Source organism: Glycine max, chromosome 4, assembly GCF_000004515.6.
Source record: "Glycine max cultivar Williams 82 chromosome 4, Glycine_max_v4.0, whole genome shotgun sequence".
Taxonomy (NCBI): domain Eukaryota; kingdom Viridiplantae; phylum Streptophyta; class Magnoliopsida; order Fabales; family Fabaceae; genus Glycine; species Glycine max.
The window spans coordinates 20,432,742-20,449,401 of NC_016091.4; the positions used below are offsets into that span (position 1 = coordinate 20,432,742).

Here is a 16,660-nt window from a genome sequence, read left to right on the forward strand (position 1 = left end):
AAATAACTTCCAAGAGTCACATATATTCAAATGGTTTATGAATGGCCATCAAAGGTCTATTTATATGTGACTTGGAAACACGAATTGTGAGAGAGTTTTCATTGCCCAAAAAGTTTTATCCTCTCAAAAGATTAAGAGAGTTTTTCTGAATTGAAATGTCTTATCCTCTCAAAGATTCCTTGGTCAAACACTTGCATATTCAATAAGGAATTGTGATTGATCTTCATTGTACGATCTATCTCTTTCAAGAGAGATTTCCTCTTCTCTTCTTCTTACTTCTGAAAAGGGATTAAGAGACCGAGGGTCTCTTGTTGTAAAAGAATTTTGAACACAAAGGAAGGATTGTCCTTTTGTATTCTGAACTTGTAAAAGGATTTTACAAGAGAGTGGAAAATCTCAATTGGGTTGTTTGAGGACTGGACGTAGGCACAGGAAGTGGCCGAACCAGTATAAATCAAGTTTGCATTTCTCTATTCCCTTAAACTTCTTTTATTTATTACTATTTATCTTTGGCTTGAAAGAAGTTTATTTTGAATTGTCTTTTGAGTAATTCATGTTAAGGGTGAATTGTTAATCTAAAAAGAGAGAGTAAAATTTTAATTGGGGAATAGTTCTTGTTATCTTAATTCAACCCCCCCTTCTTAAGATAACTGAGGCCATTTGTCTAACAAGTGGTATCAGAGCAGGATTCTTGTATAAAGTTTAAAAACTTCAAGAATAGATATGGTCTCATCCAACCTTCCATTTCTTGAGGGAAATTCTATTAATAGGCCTCCTATGTTCAATGGCGAGGGTTATCACTATTGGAAAACCCGAATGCAGATCCTTATTGAAGCCATAGACTTAAATATATGGGAAGCCATTGAAGTTGGTCCTTTTATTCCTACAAAGGTAGTGGGAAATGCAACTATAGAAAAACCAAGAGAAGAATGGAATGATGATGAAAGAAGAAAGGTTCAATACAATTTAAAGGCCAAAAATATAATCACTTCTGCATTAGGCATGGATGAATTTTTTAGAGTCTCAAATTGTTAAAATGCAAAAGAAATGTGGGATACATTGCAAGTAACCTATGAAGGCACAACTGATGTCAAGAGATCTAGATTAAACATTCTCACACATGAATATGAACTGTTCAAAATGTTTCAATATGAGACCATAGAAGATATGCAGAAGAGATTTACTCATATAATTAATCATCTTGCATCATTGGGAAAAATATTTTCTAATGAAGATCTTATTAACAAAGTGTTGAGATGTTTAAGCAGGCAATGGCAACCAAAAGTAACAGCAATTGCAGAATCAAGAGATCTCACTAATTTGTCTCTTGCCACTCTCTTTGGAAAACTTCAAGAACATGAAATGGAACTTATGAGACTCCATCAACATGAAGAGAATGATATAAAGAGAAAAGGAATAGCACTCAGAGCCTCATCATCTTTTATTCAAGAAGAAAGTGACAAAGAGGACTTGACTGAAACAGAAGAAGAAGATGATGATTTCAGACTCTTTGTGAAAAGGTTCAATAAATTTCTGAGAAACAAAAGAAATAAAAAGGAATCAAACATCAATACAAAGAAGAAATAAGAAGACTCCTCCTTATCCCCAACAGGCTATGAAAGTAATCAACCTGGGCACATGAGATTCGATTATCTTGTCTTTGAAAGAAGAATTGAAAAATCCGACAAGAGGAATCTCAAAGAAAAGAAAGAAAAGAAATCATAAATCACTTGAGAAGAAAATGACAAAAATTCTTCAAGTGATTTAGAAAAATAAAATCATAAATATGGGTATCATGATGAAAGACTATGAAAATGGAGAAGAGCAAAGGCGATACATTGATAGCAATTTCTCCAAACACATGGCATGCATCAAAGTTTATTCATATTTCTCCCCAAGATAAATGGATATGTGATTTATGGAGACAACAAACAAAGGCCACTTGATCAACAAGCCCAACAAGTAATATCAAATGATACCAACAGGTCACTTGTCTTTGATTGATTACTTTGATGATTTTTGTCTAACCTTTGATGATTTTTGTCTATGATTGTTAACTTTTGATTGAGTTTTTGATGCTCGTTTACTCCTTAAATATTTGATTGTCATTAATGTTTTTGATTGATAGTTATGTTGATTGTCTTTGATAATTGTTTTTTATTATGTTTTGATTATTGCTTTTGTTTGATTATGTTTAATTGTAAGTATTTGATTATATTTGATTGGCGTGTGTTAATTGTTTGATTAATACTTGTTTGAATGAATTAAATACATATTAGTGATGATGATTGATAATGTTAGATGGCCTCAGCATAAACATAGGTTATTTTAGAGGAACTAGCCTATGTAGGCACCGTCCTTGAAAGCTACCTTTCTAAGACGGTGGTTACATAAGCACTGTCTTAGAAAGTTGTCAGTTTTCTAAGACGGTGTCTTCTTACCCGTCGTTGAAAGTGTTATTTCAATGATGTTAGATTCTACGACAGTCAACAATCATTGTTGTATGCTATTTTCGACCGATGTAGAAAATCATTTTTTTTTTGTAGTGCAAGTTTGCGGAGAAACAGTCCATGATTATAGCACTATTGTCCATAAATATCCCATTGTGGCCAGCTAAGCCAGGAGATCCTTTAGAGGACCCATTGGTATTGCACTTTATCCAACCAGGAAGAGAGGTATTCCATATCACTTTTTTGACTGAAATAGGCTGCCTAAGGTGACCAACAACAAAATAAATTGTTTAGAATGGAAAATTTTGTCATCAAAGAAGAAATTTTACATTTAGAAGCATTGGCCAACAAGCAAACATTGGTTGTCACTAAGCTTATGGAAGACATAAGCGGAATCGATAAATTCTCAAATTTGATCTTGTTCCTGCAATGTCATATGACCTATAAGATGTTGATGATAGCTGCTATGAGATCATGCATTTATTGAGACCAATTCTTAGAGAAAATTTTCATAACATTAGAGAAGGAAGATTTGCCTATGGGAGAGTTAAGTACATCTCCAAGCCAGTCCCAAAGCTTTGCATAGCCACAATCAAGAAACAAATGCTGAGTGGTTTCATAATGACCTCCACAGAGACTACACATTGAGATTATATGACATTGCTTTTTTCAAAGATTGTGGTCTATTGGCATTTGTGGTGAAAGATTCTCCACAAGAGAAAAGCTTTGGATGGAGGAATGAGAGAATTCCAAATAAACTCTCCCCATGAAATCTGGTTAGCAATTGGAGACAAGAATAAGAAAGTATCTTTGAAAGATGGAGTTCCAGAGTCATGTGAACCCCAAATCACCTAGTCTTTGTCGGGGAAGAGAGAAATTATAGTATCTTTAGTTTGAGCAGCAATAGCTGAATAGTTATTAGCAAGAGGAGAAGGAATCAGCCAATTGCCATTATGAATGAAGTTCTTAATGGAAGTTGAGAGAGAATTTTGGAGATGATCTGGAATTGACATCAATTTGATTGTAGAATCAGTGAGCCATTTATCATTCCAGAAATTAATATTTTCACCATCACCAATCTGCCAAGAAGTGTTATCCAAAACAAATTAGAAGAAAGGTCAAATACCAAACCAAATGGAAGAAGATATATATGTCATGGTGGGGTTCTTGTTTCTCAAAGATCTTGCTCAAATGAGTTTAGCCCAGGGAGAATTAGAGGACAATGTCTTTCATCTAAGCTTCAACATAGCAACATTTTTATAGAGCAGATAGACTTGATTCGATGACCTCCTTCAAAAGTGGAAGAACAGACCTTAGCCTAAGAAACAGTCACCCGTTTCCAAACCGAGTCAATGTCTTCAAGTAAAGAAACTGGTTTTACCAACTGAACTCTTCTCGTGATTAATATAAGGAGACCTTTCCAAGAAGCAAGCCTGGTTTTAATTCTATCGGCAATTGGTTCAAAGTATCTCTTCCTTGGTTTTCCTAAGAAAATAAGAACCCCTGAGATAAAGAAAAGGCATTGACCATTCGATTGCTCCTTGAAGCCCAAAAGGTTGGCAATCGCCCTCAATCTGGATTGGGGAATGGAGCCAGAGAAAAATTTTCATTTCTCCAAACTGAAGATTTGAGTAGAAGCCTGGTCATATTTAAAAAACTAGTCCATGAGATTTTGAAGGTTCCTTTTAGTTCCTCTGCAAAAAATCATAATGTCGTCAGGATAAAAAACATGGGTTGGGGTTTACAAATCTCTGGGGCTGGCCATAGGAATTTGTGGCCAAAAGCAAGGTAGTTTATACCTAATTACATAAAGATTAGTGACATTCAAAAGCTTATAAGACTTTTAAAATAAAAGCCCAATCCATGGTATCAAAGCCTTCATAATATCAATCTTCAAAGCAATCTTCCCACCAAAGACTCTTTTTTTCAACATGTTAATTGCTTCAGAAGTAGTACAAACACAATCAAAGATTTTCTTCTCCTTAATGAAACCTTGTTGATTCAAAGAAATAAACTTAGGATCCACCAAAGAAAGCCTGTCTGTCAATTTTTTTTTAATTATCTTGAACTGATAATTAGCTAAAGCAATAAGTCTGAAATGCTCTATATGATCAACATTAGGAATCTTAAGTATCAAGACCACCAAGTTAGAGTTCAAATTTGGAAGCAACTAGCCTTCTTTGAAAAATTGAAGAGTCGCTTGAAAAACATCTTGCCCAAAAATTTCCCAAAACTTTTGATGAAAGTAACCCCCAAAACCATATGGCTTGGGAGCTCCATTGGCATTCATGGAAAAAAAATTGCCTTTTTGACCTCATCAAAAGAGGGCAGATTAGTTAGAAAAGATGTTGAAATAGAGGAGGGATGACTTGGTTGAAGTGACAAAAACACCATAAGAAGGGGGTTGAATTGAGGTTTTATAAAATTTTAATTCTTCTTTTAAAAACAAAGAGATTTCTCATGTAAGTTCAGAAAGAACCAGCTCAGAATGAAGAACTCTTTTGAGCTCAAAATAAAAATGCAAGCAGTTCAAAATGAAACTGCAAACAATTCTAAAAATAACATTCTTGTACAGATCTAAGATATGGTTTAAAAGAAAGTTATTTATTTGAAAAGCCTTTGATAAAAAAAGTTTGGTTTTCGATGTATTTGTGAAAAGACTATCTGGTTTAGAGCTTAATAAAAACAGTTAACAAATCTTGTTCAAAATCAAAACCAAGAGAGGTAAGAAGAAAAATGCATAGTGATTTTTATACTAGTTCACCCTAACCTTGGGCTACGTCTAGTCCCCATCCTTCAAGATGAGATTTCACTAAAACGACCAGTCACTGCTGAACCAACAACCATTGGTTTTCAACAACCAACCAGTACTCCCACTAGACTTCAAATCTAGTATCAACAAGACCAGCAACACCACTGGATTTCGACTTTGTCAACCACTAATGGGCTTACAATAGTAAATAGTTTTTGTATTTTTTATTGCACAGACATAGATCTTTCTCCTCACAAAGGGATTCCTCTCATGAATATAGCCTCTCACTTCTATCTAGTATCTATTACAGAATACAAGCACAATACAAAAGTAGGTCACTCTCATAAGCAGAAACTACAGATTTCTCACTCAGCGATTTTCTCAAGTTGTTCTCTTTTGATTGCTTCAACTTGGTTTAAGATGCTCTTCGAAAAAACCTCATCAAGCTCGTCAGAAGACCATTGAGGTGGGCACTACTCAATAGACAAGCTTCTTGAGCAACTAGGTAGACTTGATAGTTGTCATGAGTTGACAACTTGCAGAACCATTCTAAGGTAGTCATTCTAAGGTTCCCATTCCGAGGAACCTCTCTGATGAGCATTCTAAAGTATCATCAAAATAGTCATTCTGATGTTTGTTGAGAAAGAATTCATTCTTGATAGATTTTGTTTATGAATTTCAAATTGATATACATTTCTAAAGTAGCACAGCTTCATCAAACTTAACACTTTTCACAGCTCCAAGCATTCTGAAGTAAATTGTTTCATAAACACTAAGTGAAGGTTCAGTTGTTGGTGTGTTAGTGTTTTGTCCAAGGTTAGACTATGTAATATCTTTAGTCTTCCATTCTAATGCTTCTCATCAGAGCTTTTCATGGACAAATTCAGCTTTCAACAAGTTTGCATCTTCTCATGGACTAAGTGAAGTGTTCTCAACCTCAGCCTTTTGATGTGCCCGTAGTATTTATGGCATCATATGGAAGACTTGATGTTGTCCCTTGAAAACCATTCTGAGGTGGTCATTTTAAAGTTCAGTCTTCAGAGTCATATTTTTCATCATTTTGATGTTTGATGCTCTCTCTATATAATCTTCTTATTTCAAGACCTAGTTGTTCAATACATTGTAATGAATGAGTACTTAGATAAAAGCTTTCTTCATCATGCTGATGGGCTTCAAGAAATCTTCTGAGTTCACAACTCACTAACAGTTGTTCTGAGCAAACCTTTCTGAGCGCCATTCTGAGTTACCTAAGAATGTACACATTTGTTCCATAAGAAATATATCACTAAAACACTTGAACCAAATGTTAGTAATCAGATAGACCCATCATCCTATCAATTTGATTATCTAATGATTTTTCATAATTAAAACCTGGAATGTGGATTCAACATTGGTCAATGAGATTGGATCTTGTTGAGTTGTTAGATTGAGCAAAGGGATCAGTGAAGTATTGGAGAACATGTTGTATATCATTTGTTTTGTCTAAAATCAAGTCTCATGTTTTCAACAAAGAGATTTGATTGGAAAAATGCATGATCTTGGACACTTTGTGAAAAAAAAAAAAAAGGCAATGTTCCTATCACCATTTAGGTGCCAATTTAATCTAGAATTCTCTTGCCAGAACTCTTCTTGGGCTTGGACTGCATTTAGTAAGACTGTTACAGCTTCCTTCTCTTGCAGAAAAAGGTCATCAAAAACACCATTTTTACTAATTTGGTCCTGAACAAAGTCAAGGTATGTTCAGTCAAAAGGAAATTTACATCTAAAAGATGAATCAAGAGGAAGACATTCAGACTCAAAGGCTAGCATTCAGAATTAGGAAATTAGGGATTGAATTATAAAGATTAGAGATAAAATAATCTTTTAATAAAACATTAAATTAAAAACCAAAATAAAAAATAAAAATATAAAATTTACTATAAGGTCCTGAGATTTGAATCGCTAAAAAAAAAATCAAATTTGATTGGCATATGTAACTATGTAATCCAGATAATATGATTGGACTATACATAATACATACCAATGTGCGTGTAATGAAATCAACATTCAAAAGAACATACATGATATCACCAATTTTGGGGGGCAAGGGTTATGACTTTACAATATTATCTACTGTTAAGAGAAAGGGTGTGGCCACCGTTTCCAATAACCCAAAACAATTGATTTCAATTCAAATACTTGACTCCAAACTGCCTACTAGATCACATCAAATCAACTAGACTAAATCCTTTACAAAAGAATAAGCAGGGACCCTTCCAGTATTTCATTAATAACTGGCAAACAGAAGTGACGCTGCAAATAGCACCATAATGTTGCACAAAAAGAATAGTTTCCACTCTCCAATGCATATGGTACCATCTCTCATTAAATGATCACCTGTAAGACTATATATCCAAAAAGTAAAACCATATTCAAGAGCATGCAATCCACAGGACTTGCTCCAAGTAAATTAGTCAGTACTTGCTTGATGTTGATCAATCAAACACCTGAAGTAAAAACGAAAAAAAAAAGTCATTATCACTAGTTATATTAAGATACATTGTATAAAAAATTTAATATTATCAACTAATTAAAAATCATTCTAGATATGACTTTTAAAAGTCAACAACTTTCAATTATATGGCTATTCATATTGGATGACAGTGTAACTCAATACATTTTAATTAAATTCTCATAAAAAAATTAACAAGTGCAAAGTGCATACCTAAATTCAGTTTCAAAAAACATACAACTTGGTAAGGGAAAGATGAGAGGAGAGGGTGTCGTATTCAGAGGGGTCAGCATGCCATTAGTTTCAACAAGGGGCTTAGTGCTCGGACATACTCACTCTATCCCTAGATATAATAATCTTTTTTCAATTGTATTTGTTCCCTTCTTATAAGAGTCTTCTCAAGTTATCTTTTGTATTAATTATTTTTTGACCCAAATACCCATAATTATTTTACAATAAATGTTATATACTAAAAAGATAAATGCATTACCTATCTTATAAGAATTAGATAGGAAGACTAGCACCCATTAATTAATTAGGTGGGAAAGTAATTAAGTGAAAAGAGAAAAATTATGAGTTCCGATAATTTTAAGAATAATTTTGACAAAATAATACAAATAGTTAACAATTTAATGCTACTAACTATATTAATTAACTTTCTTAAAGGGTGTATATTTATAAGCTTGTAGTTTATTTTTTCCTTCCATTTATATCCTTACTATTTTAATATACTTTTACCCTCTGCTCTTCAAATTGTTCATATGTAACTATTTTTTAATTACTTTTTTCTTTTTATTAATTTTTGGGTTATTTATTTCATAATATTATAATATTTACTTTAACAACACTATTTAATTAGTTTTTAATTAAATATGTTTTTGTCTACAAAACAAGAATAGAATTCACATAAAACAGTTATACAATATGTTTATTATTTTATATTTACCAACTATTTCAATAATTTTACAAAACGCTTTTAATTTAATAAGCAAGCTTATAAACTTTTAGCTTTTAGCTGGTAGCTTATAAACTTTAAAGCATCTTATTAGTCAGTTTTGGCGAAAACATAACCATAACCTTTTTACTTTTTGTTTCAGGCAAAATTTTCAAATAAACAGTTAAGGAATAGAAGTCATAAAAACTACTGACATTCAATTTCTCAAATGCAATATCACTCATCTTTCTGTTGAATCTATGTTTGCTAACAAAAAACGGTTAGGGAAAACAGTATGCACAAACCTTCTGGACGTTCCAAATTAGTATACACAGATCTAAGTTTCAGTAGATAACTACTTTCAGCAAAATCATGCAATGATCTATATCCTCGTCCCCCACTATCATCATCAGATTCAGTAACATCCTTAATTGGTGATCTTCTAAAGTTATCAGCATCCTGGCATCAACAAATTGAAAAATGAACAACAACAACAACAATAATATAAGAGCTAAACAAACAAAAGGGATTGAGGAGACAATTTTCAGTGAGATACATGAATGGCAACATAAACAAACAAGGCATTCAAAGAGACCCATCATTGTTAGTAGTACACTCAAATAGGTATAAAATAGTTCAATTTATAGAGATTTACCTGTAAAAAGCCTAGCATTTGCTCTTCAATTGTACCACGCATTGCTAATGTTTCCACATGAATAGGACGAGAAGCACCCATTCGATGAGCACGACTAATTACTTGCTCCTCCATACTGACAAGATTTTGGTCAAGTTAGAAGATAATTAAATTGGACAAACATGCCAATTTCAGTCAAAGTAGAAGGATCCAGCAAATTGGGAAACCAAGAGATTCACTGCCAGTCACTTTATGCAACATGGTTCCAGTTTGCATGTTGAATAAAACAGAAAAATTCAGTATTGACAAATGATGCATATTAGCCACACAAAAAGTTCACAGAAAATTTTACTATGCTCAACTTGAGAAGAAAATTAAATAATGTAAAATTTTAAAATTTCTCAAAATCAATTTATCAAGCAATAAAAAAATTAATTTTATATTCTTGTTTGCAAATTATATTAGTTTGATGTATTAACCTTCTGTCCCAAATTGGCTCCATTAGAAATACATGCGTAACAAAACTCAAATCAAGACCCAATGCAGCACTTCCATCCATCAGAAGTGCCATACAATTTGAATCATGCTGGAACATGGCCAATGACTTCTTCTGAAAAGGGGAAAGGCAAATTAACCAACGGTCAGAAACCAAAAGTAAATTTTAATTTTCAGAAACAGTAATAGAAAATTTGAGCATTATACCTTGTTGCTGGAATGCATTGGGCTATACATTCCAGTATATTTGATACCAGCAATAGTCAACTGGCAAAGAGAAATCCAATTTAATAGTTTGATCATTTGCAAAAGAATCCACAGATGCCAAAAAAATAAAATAGAAACAATTCACCAAAGATCACACACAAAATGCAGCACAAAACTGTACCTGCTGTTCAATGACATGTATATGCTCAAGAAATTGAGAAAATATCAGAACTTTCTCAGGGTTCAAATTGGTCTTAGTGCTGCTCATAAAACATGTCTGAATTGATGATTTGTCATCACTTCTATGCAGACTATTCTCAATATGCATCTCATCAATGATATTTTCTGTATTGAAGTTTGTCCCTGATTTGGTTCCTCGCAAAGCTTTCAACCTCTGGACGAGATACGAGACTTTACTACTAGATGTAGATTGCCAATCAGGATCCCAATTATCCTGGGTATTAAACAATCAACAATGCATGTTACCATTGCAAACCAGAAAGAGGGAAAAAAAGATGAATGTTAATGCCAGCTGAGTTCTCCATTAACCATGCCTGCTTATATGAAGGTTGTAGCTCAATAAGATCTTTGGGTACAGGCCACTTCGGTTTAGGATTTTCAGGTCGGGCCTCTCTACTCTGCATCTCATACAATTTACTGCAGCCAGGATAAGTACACTTTGTATTGTCTATAGAAACACAATCTAAGCACAACAGATGCCGACACGGTGTAATGAGCAGAAGGCGGCACCATTCCTTGCACCTTCACAATTTATTTAGAAAGAAAAAGATTCATAAACAGCAACAACCAGAAGAAAAATAAAGCCACAAGAAAGAACAAAACCTGGGTACTACCTGACACAGTGACCACCATACAAGAGATTATATCTTATGGAGGTATACTCTCCTGAAGTAGGGTCCAGATCACTTTGTACTAACATATCCATTGTTTCTTGAATATCTTCTCCAGCATGTGTAACTTTAATATGTCCAGCAACACAGCATGAAAGCCTCACATTTTTTAAAGTTGCACTACGAAATTTCCACTGTTTTGGATTCAGTAGACTCTCAATATGAGAAGGATCATTCCAATCAGCCATCAATATATTACGCCGTACAGTGATTACCAATTCATTGTAACTTCTAGCATGCTCCTCATTAAAATCTAGATAAACAACTTTCTTCATGCATGGTGGAATGCTTTGTAAATCTATCTTTCTAGCACTAATCATGCATTTTTGAAGTAAATGTAACAGACGAGACCTTCCTTCCTCCATCTCTGCTTCAAATGGCCTAAGCACACCAGCATCCCATGACTTTCGATTCAGTCCATAAGATTCTTCATGAAGGAACCTTAACAATGGTTGTAAATGAAGTTGGCTGTTAGGAGTGTAAGGCGTTGGAGTTCCTGTTAGAATCCATCGATTTGAAGCTATCAATGAAATAGCCATTTGCAACTTGTTTGTTAAATTCAGGCTTGACCCAAGAGTGTGCCCTTCATCTAAAATTATCCTAAACCAATGCACTTGCATCAAAGCACTCCTCTTACGTGGGCCCCACTCTGCACTCAACCGACTAAAAGTAGTTATGACAACATCGTAATCCCATGCAAGACAATGCACAGATGGCTTTCGATGATCAGTCCAAACATAAACCCGCAATTGGCCAGGCCTCACATGCTTTTCTATTTGTGTTTTCCAATGATCAACCAAGTTTGCTGGAACAACTACCAGGGTAGCTCTTGACAAGTATAACCTAACAAAATCTAATGGCTCACGAAGAGCCATGCCAAGGGCAGACACATCAAAAGTCAAATTGTTAAGATGTTGAGGGTAGTACCACTTGCACACACCTTTCTCTACTCTCTTTAAGAGGCCAAATGCTTGAAATATTTTGTGGAAATGTCTACTAGATGCAGTACAGATGTTTAAAATAGGACCCCTGATGCCATTTGTTTCCATTCCTGCAAGGTTGTCAGTTGAAATTTCAGCCAACCACATCAGGGCCTTCTTTGTCTGAGAATTTATCAAAGAGTAGTGCTCCTTAAGCACGCTTGTGAAAAAAGAAACATTTTGTTCCTCACCTCCACAAGTTCCTTTTATGTGAAACCCTGGCAAGTGTGTTATCTTACAGGTATTATGAAAATATTGTTCAGGGACACTGCAACTTTGATACAGAGGGTCAGTATTCATACTACAAAACCATGCTGCACTAGAATTAGCCATACTATTGTCTACAAGCTTTCGCCACTTGTGACAAGCATCACACTGAATCCATGTATCACTGTACTCAAAACGATCACCTTTAGGCTTCCCAGGCAACTTGTTTTGAGATACATGAGATGTAACATCTGATGCATGCTTTGCTTTAATTAATCCTTCACCAATTTCTCTTTCCTTGAAAATCATAGCTTCCTCTTCAAATGTGAAATGTAGACTTTTCTTTATGCGACTCAAACTCTTAGTGAACTGATTTGAATGCATATATTCCTTGAAACATGCATCCACAGGTGATTTGTTTTCTTCCCTGGAACATGAATCGTGAAGTTTAGATATTTGCTGATCAGGATATGTCAATCTGGCTCTTTTGGAGGAGTAATCATGGTTATCATTAGTTCTACTGGTATCTTGGCACACATCCCTCTTACCCAAAGTAGTAACACCAGTGATGTTATTACCACTGATCTCGTAATAGCCACATTTCTGATTACCATTATGTTGACACCAGACTACTTGTGCCCCATTTGGCGGGTCTGCCAATGTACCTCGTGTCTTCATAATAAGAGAGAGAGCTGTTACAGTCTTACCCAAGCCAGGCTCGTCACAAAACATTCCTCCACAAAAATCCTTGATGGTGGGAGCTTCCCCGGTGACAATTTCACCAGTTACAGTATTTACATGGAAACTAAAGCCATCGTCAGTTGAGAGAACTACAAATAAAGGATGTGGCAAACGCTCCGCATTTTGCTCACGATGCAACATCCACTCAACTGCTTCCCTCTGATGAGGAAACAGATTTAACTTCGTATAAGGCATTACTGAAGCAGCCAAGGATCTTAAATGATGACATGTTGCAGAAACCCTAGTGAGGTCCATTGGGCCCAGGGAAGCTAAAATTTTAGTTAAAATATCATCAGATAACTCCCAAATGCCTGATCTGCAAATGTTATCCATAGGCATTATCTTGGAACTATTAAATGTCTGCCGTTTTCCTACACCAGGTAGTGTCTTAAAAATTTCATGAAGTTCAAATAGCCTTTTCCTTGAAGAATTTCTTCCACGGGAATGGAGCTTGCAACCAAGTACATGACAATCAGAAAGGTTCCAAATGCTCTCATTTTCTCCATGAGTCTTCTTACAATAGTCTGGATATGAAAGCATTGAACTTCTCTCGTTCCAATCACAGCTGCATAAACATTTAGCTATTAGCAAACTAAGACATTCAAAGACATCTGATAAGTATATTCACACAGGAAAATGAAGGCGATCAATTCAATTTATTTTTTACAGAATTCTGAGAATAAAACTGGTGAGTGATCTTGTATGATCATGTTAGAGATGGAATTAAGTTTGATAAAATGATCAATTTGTAGTGTAATACAAAACTAGCTAAGAATGCATATTTTGCCAATGCATCATACATATTCTTTTGAAACTTTCCCCTGAAGCTTCTGATAAAGAAGGGATTGTGGAGGAGAATGAAGCAAATTTAGATTTGGATGCTCCAGATGAAACTGTCTTAGTTGAAGCAAGAGAAGCTAGTGGTGGTGGTGGTGCACCTGTAGATGATTTGGAGGTTCCTCCAATTGTTGATGATGATGAAAGTGGAGGAGATGCAATTAAAGAGGATGAAGATCATCAGGAGGATGACTGATGACTATCCTGATTTTAATTTGAATGATCTCCTAGTCTTGTGTACTTTTACTAAGTAATTATGAACTTATTATGAGTTATGAACCTATTTTGAGTTGTGTTATGTACTGAATCTTAATCCTTATTACAAGTTAAGTATTTACATTTTAGGGAGTATCTTGTGACCCGAGATATAATCCTCAAGTTAGGATCTTCCCCCCCCTCCCTCTTTGATCCAAAATACAATCATCAAGTTATGATCTTTTACTCCTTACGAACCTTGAGTTTGACAGCAGAGCAATAGAGAAATCACAAAACAAAAAGCAAAAGAAAAAACCTACAAAACTCATAAAGTGCCAAAAACTTATTATCTGAAACAATCCTCATGAATCAGTAACGTTTTGTTTAGCAACATAGAAATATGATGAGACAAATAAAGAAATGTGTAGATTTTGTATTATTTTATATAAGAGAAAAATGAAGGGAAATGAAGAGAAAGAAATGTTGAGTTTTCTCTCTAGTACAAAAAGAGACAACAATGTTTTCTTTTTAAAACAAAAAAAAAATGCCACCGAAGTTAAAAAAAAAATGGCCAAACAACATTTCTACTGTTCAAAACAACCAAAAAATTATGAAAAGCTTTCCTACTGTTCCAAACAACCAAAAAATTTCTACTGTATGGTTAGAAATTTGTAAAGCTTTCCTCAAATTATGAAAATAACATTTCTACTGTTCCAAACAACCAAAAAATTAAACTTCAAAATCAATATTAGAGATCAAATGAAAATAACATCCACAATAATATTAGATCGACCATACTCGTTGTGGAATGTTGCCGACTAGTTAATACAGCTTTCTGAACTATCCAGATGCATGATGCCATAAGGATTAAGGACTCCTCACTCTCACTAAGATATTATTAAAACATAAAAACCAAGGGTAGATACAAAAGCAATTACTAATTTCCTCCGTCATTAAAATATAATCATATCTCCCACTGCTAAATACTAACAATGAAACACATCCATGGGTTAAGCTCATGGACTTGCAAATCAACAGTTCAACGCAATGCATCAATCATCGCCATGCTATTCATATAACCTGTTAAGCAATCAGCAATGAAACAACGACAAATTGCACTACCCCAACCCACCATTAAACCAACATCAGAGGAACTAAACCATTAACATATTCTTAGCTACCCCACATATAACTTACACTACTCCTCTTAGCATATGCCATGTGACCACAAAGTTACCGTGTTTGCGATGCAATAGTCTCTAGTATGCAGAGTAGCTAAACAAGCAATAACTATCTTCCATCATTGACCGGGAAGACAATAATAGCTGAGCTGACACAGCACACATTCCTCGCAGTAGAATAACATTATAGCATGTTTATAGTCTGTTCGGATTTACATTATATATGTCAAATCTCATGTCAAAATTGTAGAACAACATGAAAGCAACAATTCACAGCTTCTCAATTTTCACATAAATACACATCAAACACACATGGCCAAACAAGCAATAAGATAACCAAAGATTCAAAGCGCAGACAACATCACATGAAACAGTATCTCAAAACCAAAAAAAAAAAGATATATATATATATATGTTCAGTTCTCCAGTAGTATGTACTTGTACTCCTTCAATTAAAATCACGACATCTAGCTAAAATAGTTATTTGTTAATTTTATTTTTTTAAATGAAAATTGGAAGAAGAAAAATGCCAAATTTAGCATGGTAACTGACTAACTGTCGAAGGACTAAGTAATGCAGAATTACCAAAACTTTGCTCAAACCATAAAACCACGCCACACCGTGATTGAAACTTTAATCAAAACATACAGTAACAAATGCCACGCAACCACCGTTTAAAACCTCAAATAAGTAATAACTACACTATGACCAACAATTAATTCGGCAGAAGTCACCAAAATTGTTCATGTATCTTTCTCTACCCATTGCAATGTTATTAGTAACTAAATCCCTAAACATAATACAAAGAATTCGAAGGCGAGAATGAAGAAGCGAACCTCAAATGGTGAAAAATGGCGCCGGCGACGGGTCCCGATCTTGGAAACTGCCAGCCACTCCACACCTGAACGGGGACATACACATCAACCAGCACCACAATCCTAGGAAGCGCCTCGACGCAGACCACGCGAGCGTCGATTTTGATGAACTTGCGGGTGACCATAGCGTGGAGCTGGTGGACCACGCTCATGCTCCCGTTCACCATCCCAATCTTGTTCCTCCTCTTCGTCTTGTTGGAGCCGCTGTCGCCGCATTGCGAGGAATCGAGCACCGGGTCCAAAACGACGCCGTTCTGGGTCCGGAACCCGACAACGCCCCCTTCGCCGAAGATTTCGCATCGCTCGGCGAAGGCTATTTCGGTGTCCGTGTCATCGCGGGGAGTGAGTGTGAGAACCGCACAGAGGAAACCGCAGAGCTTGTGGTCCGGGAAGGAGGTGTCGGTAGACATTGTGGTGAGGAACCGGAGGGAATTAACTAGGGCATTGGATGCGCAGAAGATAGATAGACCGAAGACTAGAAATTCTAAAAAGGATAGACCGAAGACTAGAAATTAAAAATTAAAAGGATAGACCGAAGAATAGAAATTAAAATTAAAAGAAAAAAATTGTAATTTTGACTCTGCAGTCTTTAAAATCAATGATTTTGATTTTTTTTATTTTAAATTGTAACATTTGACCTCTTAATTTTATAAACTGGTTATTTTGATTTTCTTGATAAATTATTAATTAATAATTATAATTAATAGAATTGTTAAATTAATTAAAAATTATTAATTATTAAAATCTTTAATAAAAGATTTTTAAAAACT

The 16,660-nt window shown here is 34.8% G+C and overlaps 1 protein-coding gene across 1 annotated transcript; it reads right to left on the reverse strand.

The window, feature by feature from the left end:
* Window positions 1-7,140: 7,140 nt before the first annotated feature.
* LOC100779718 (F-box protein At3g54460) lies at window positions 7,141-16,387 on the reverse strand. The gene is made up of 9 exons (XM_006578429.4): window positions 15,852-16,387; window positions 10,818-13,367; window positions 10,518-10,725; window positions 10,145-10,417; window positions 9,964-10,023; window positions 9,741-9,871; window positions 9,283-9,397; window positions 8,933-9,086; window positions 7,141-7,688 (listed from the first exon to the last, which is right to left on the reverse strand). Exons 1-9 carry the CDS (start codon window positions 16,298-16,300, stop codon window positions 7,681-7,683), a joined length of 3,948 nt encoding a protein of 1,315 aa, XP_006578492.1. The 5' UTR covers window positions 16,301-16,387; the 3' UTR covers window positions 7,141-7,680.
* Between the last annotated feature and the right edge of the window lie 273 nt (window positions 16,388-16,660).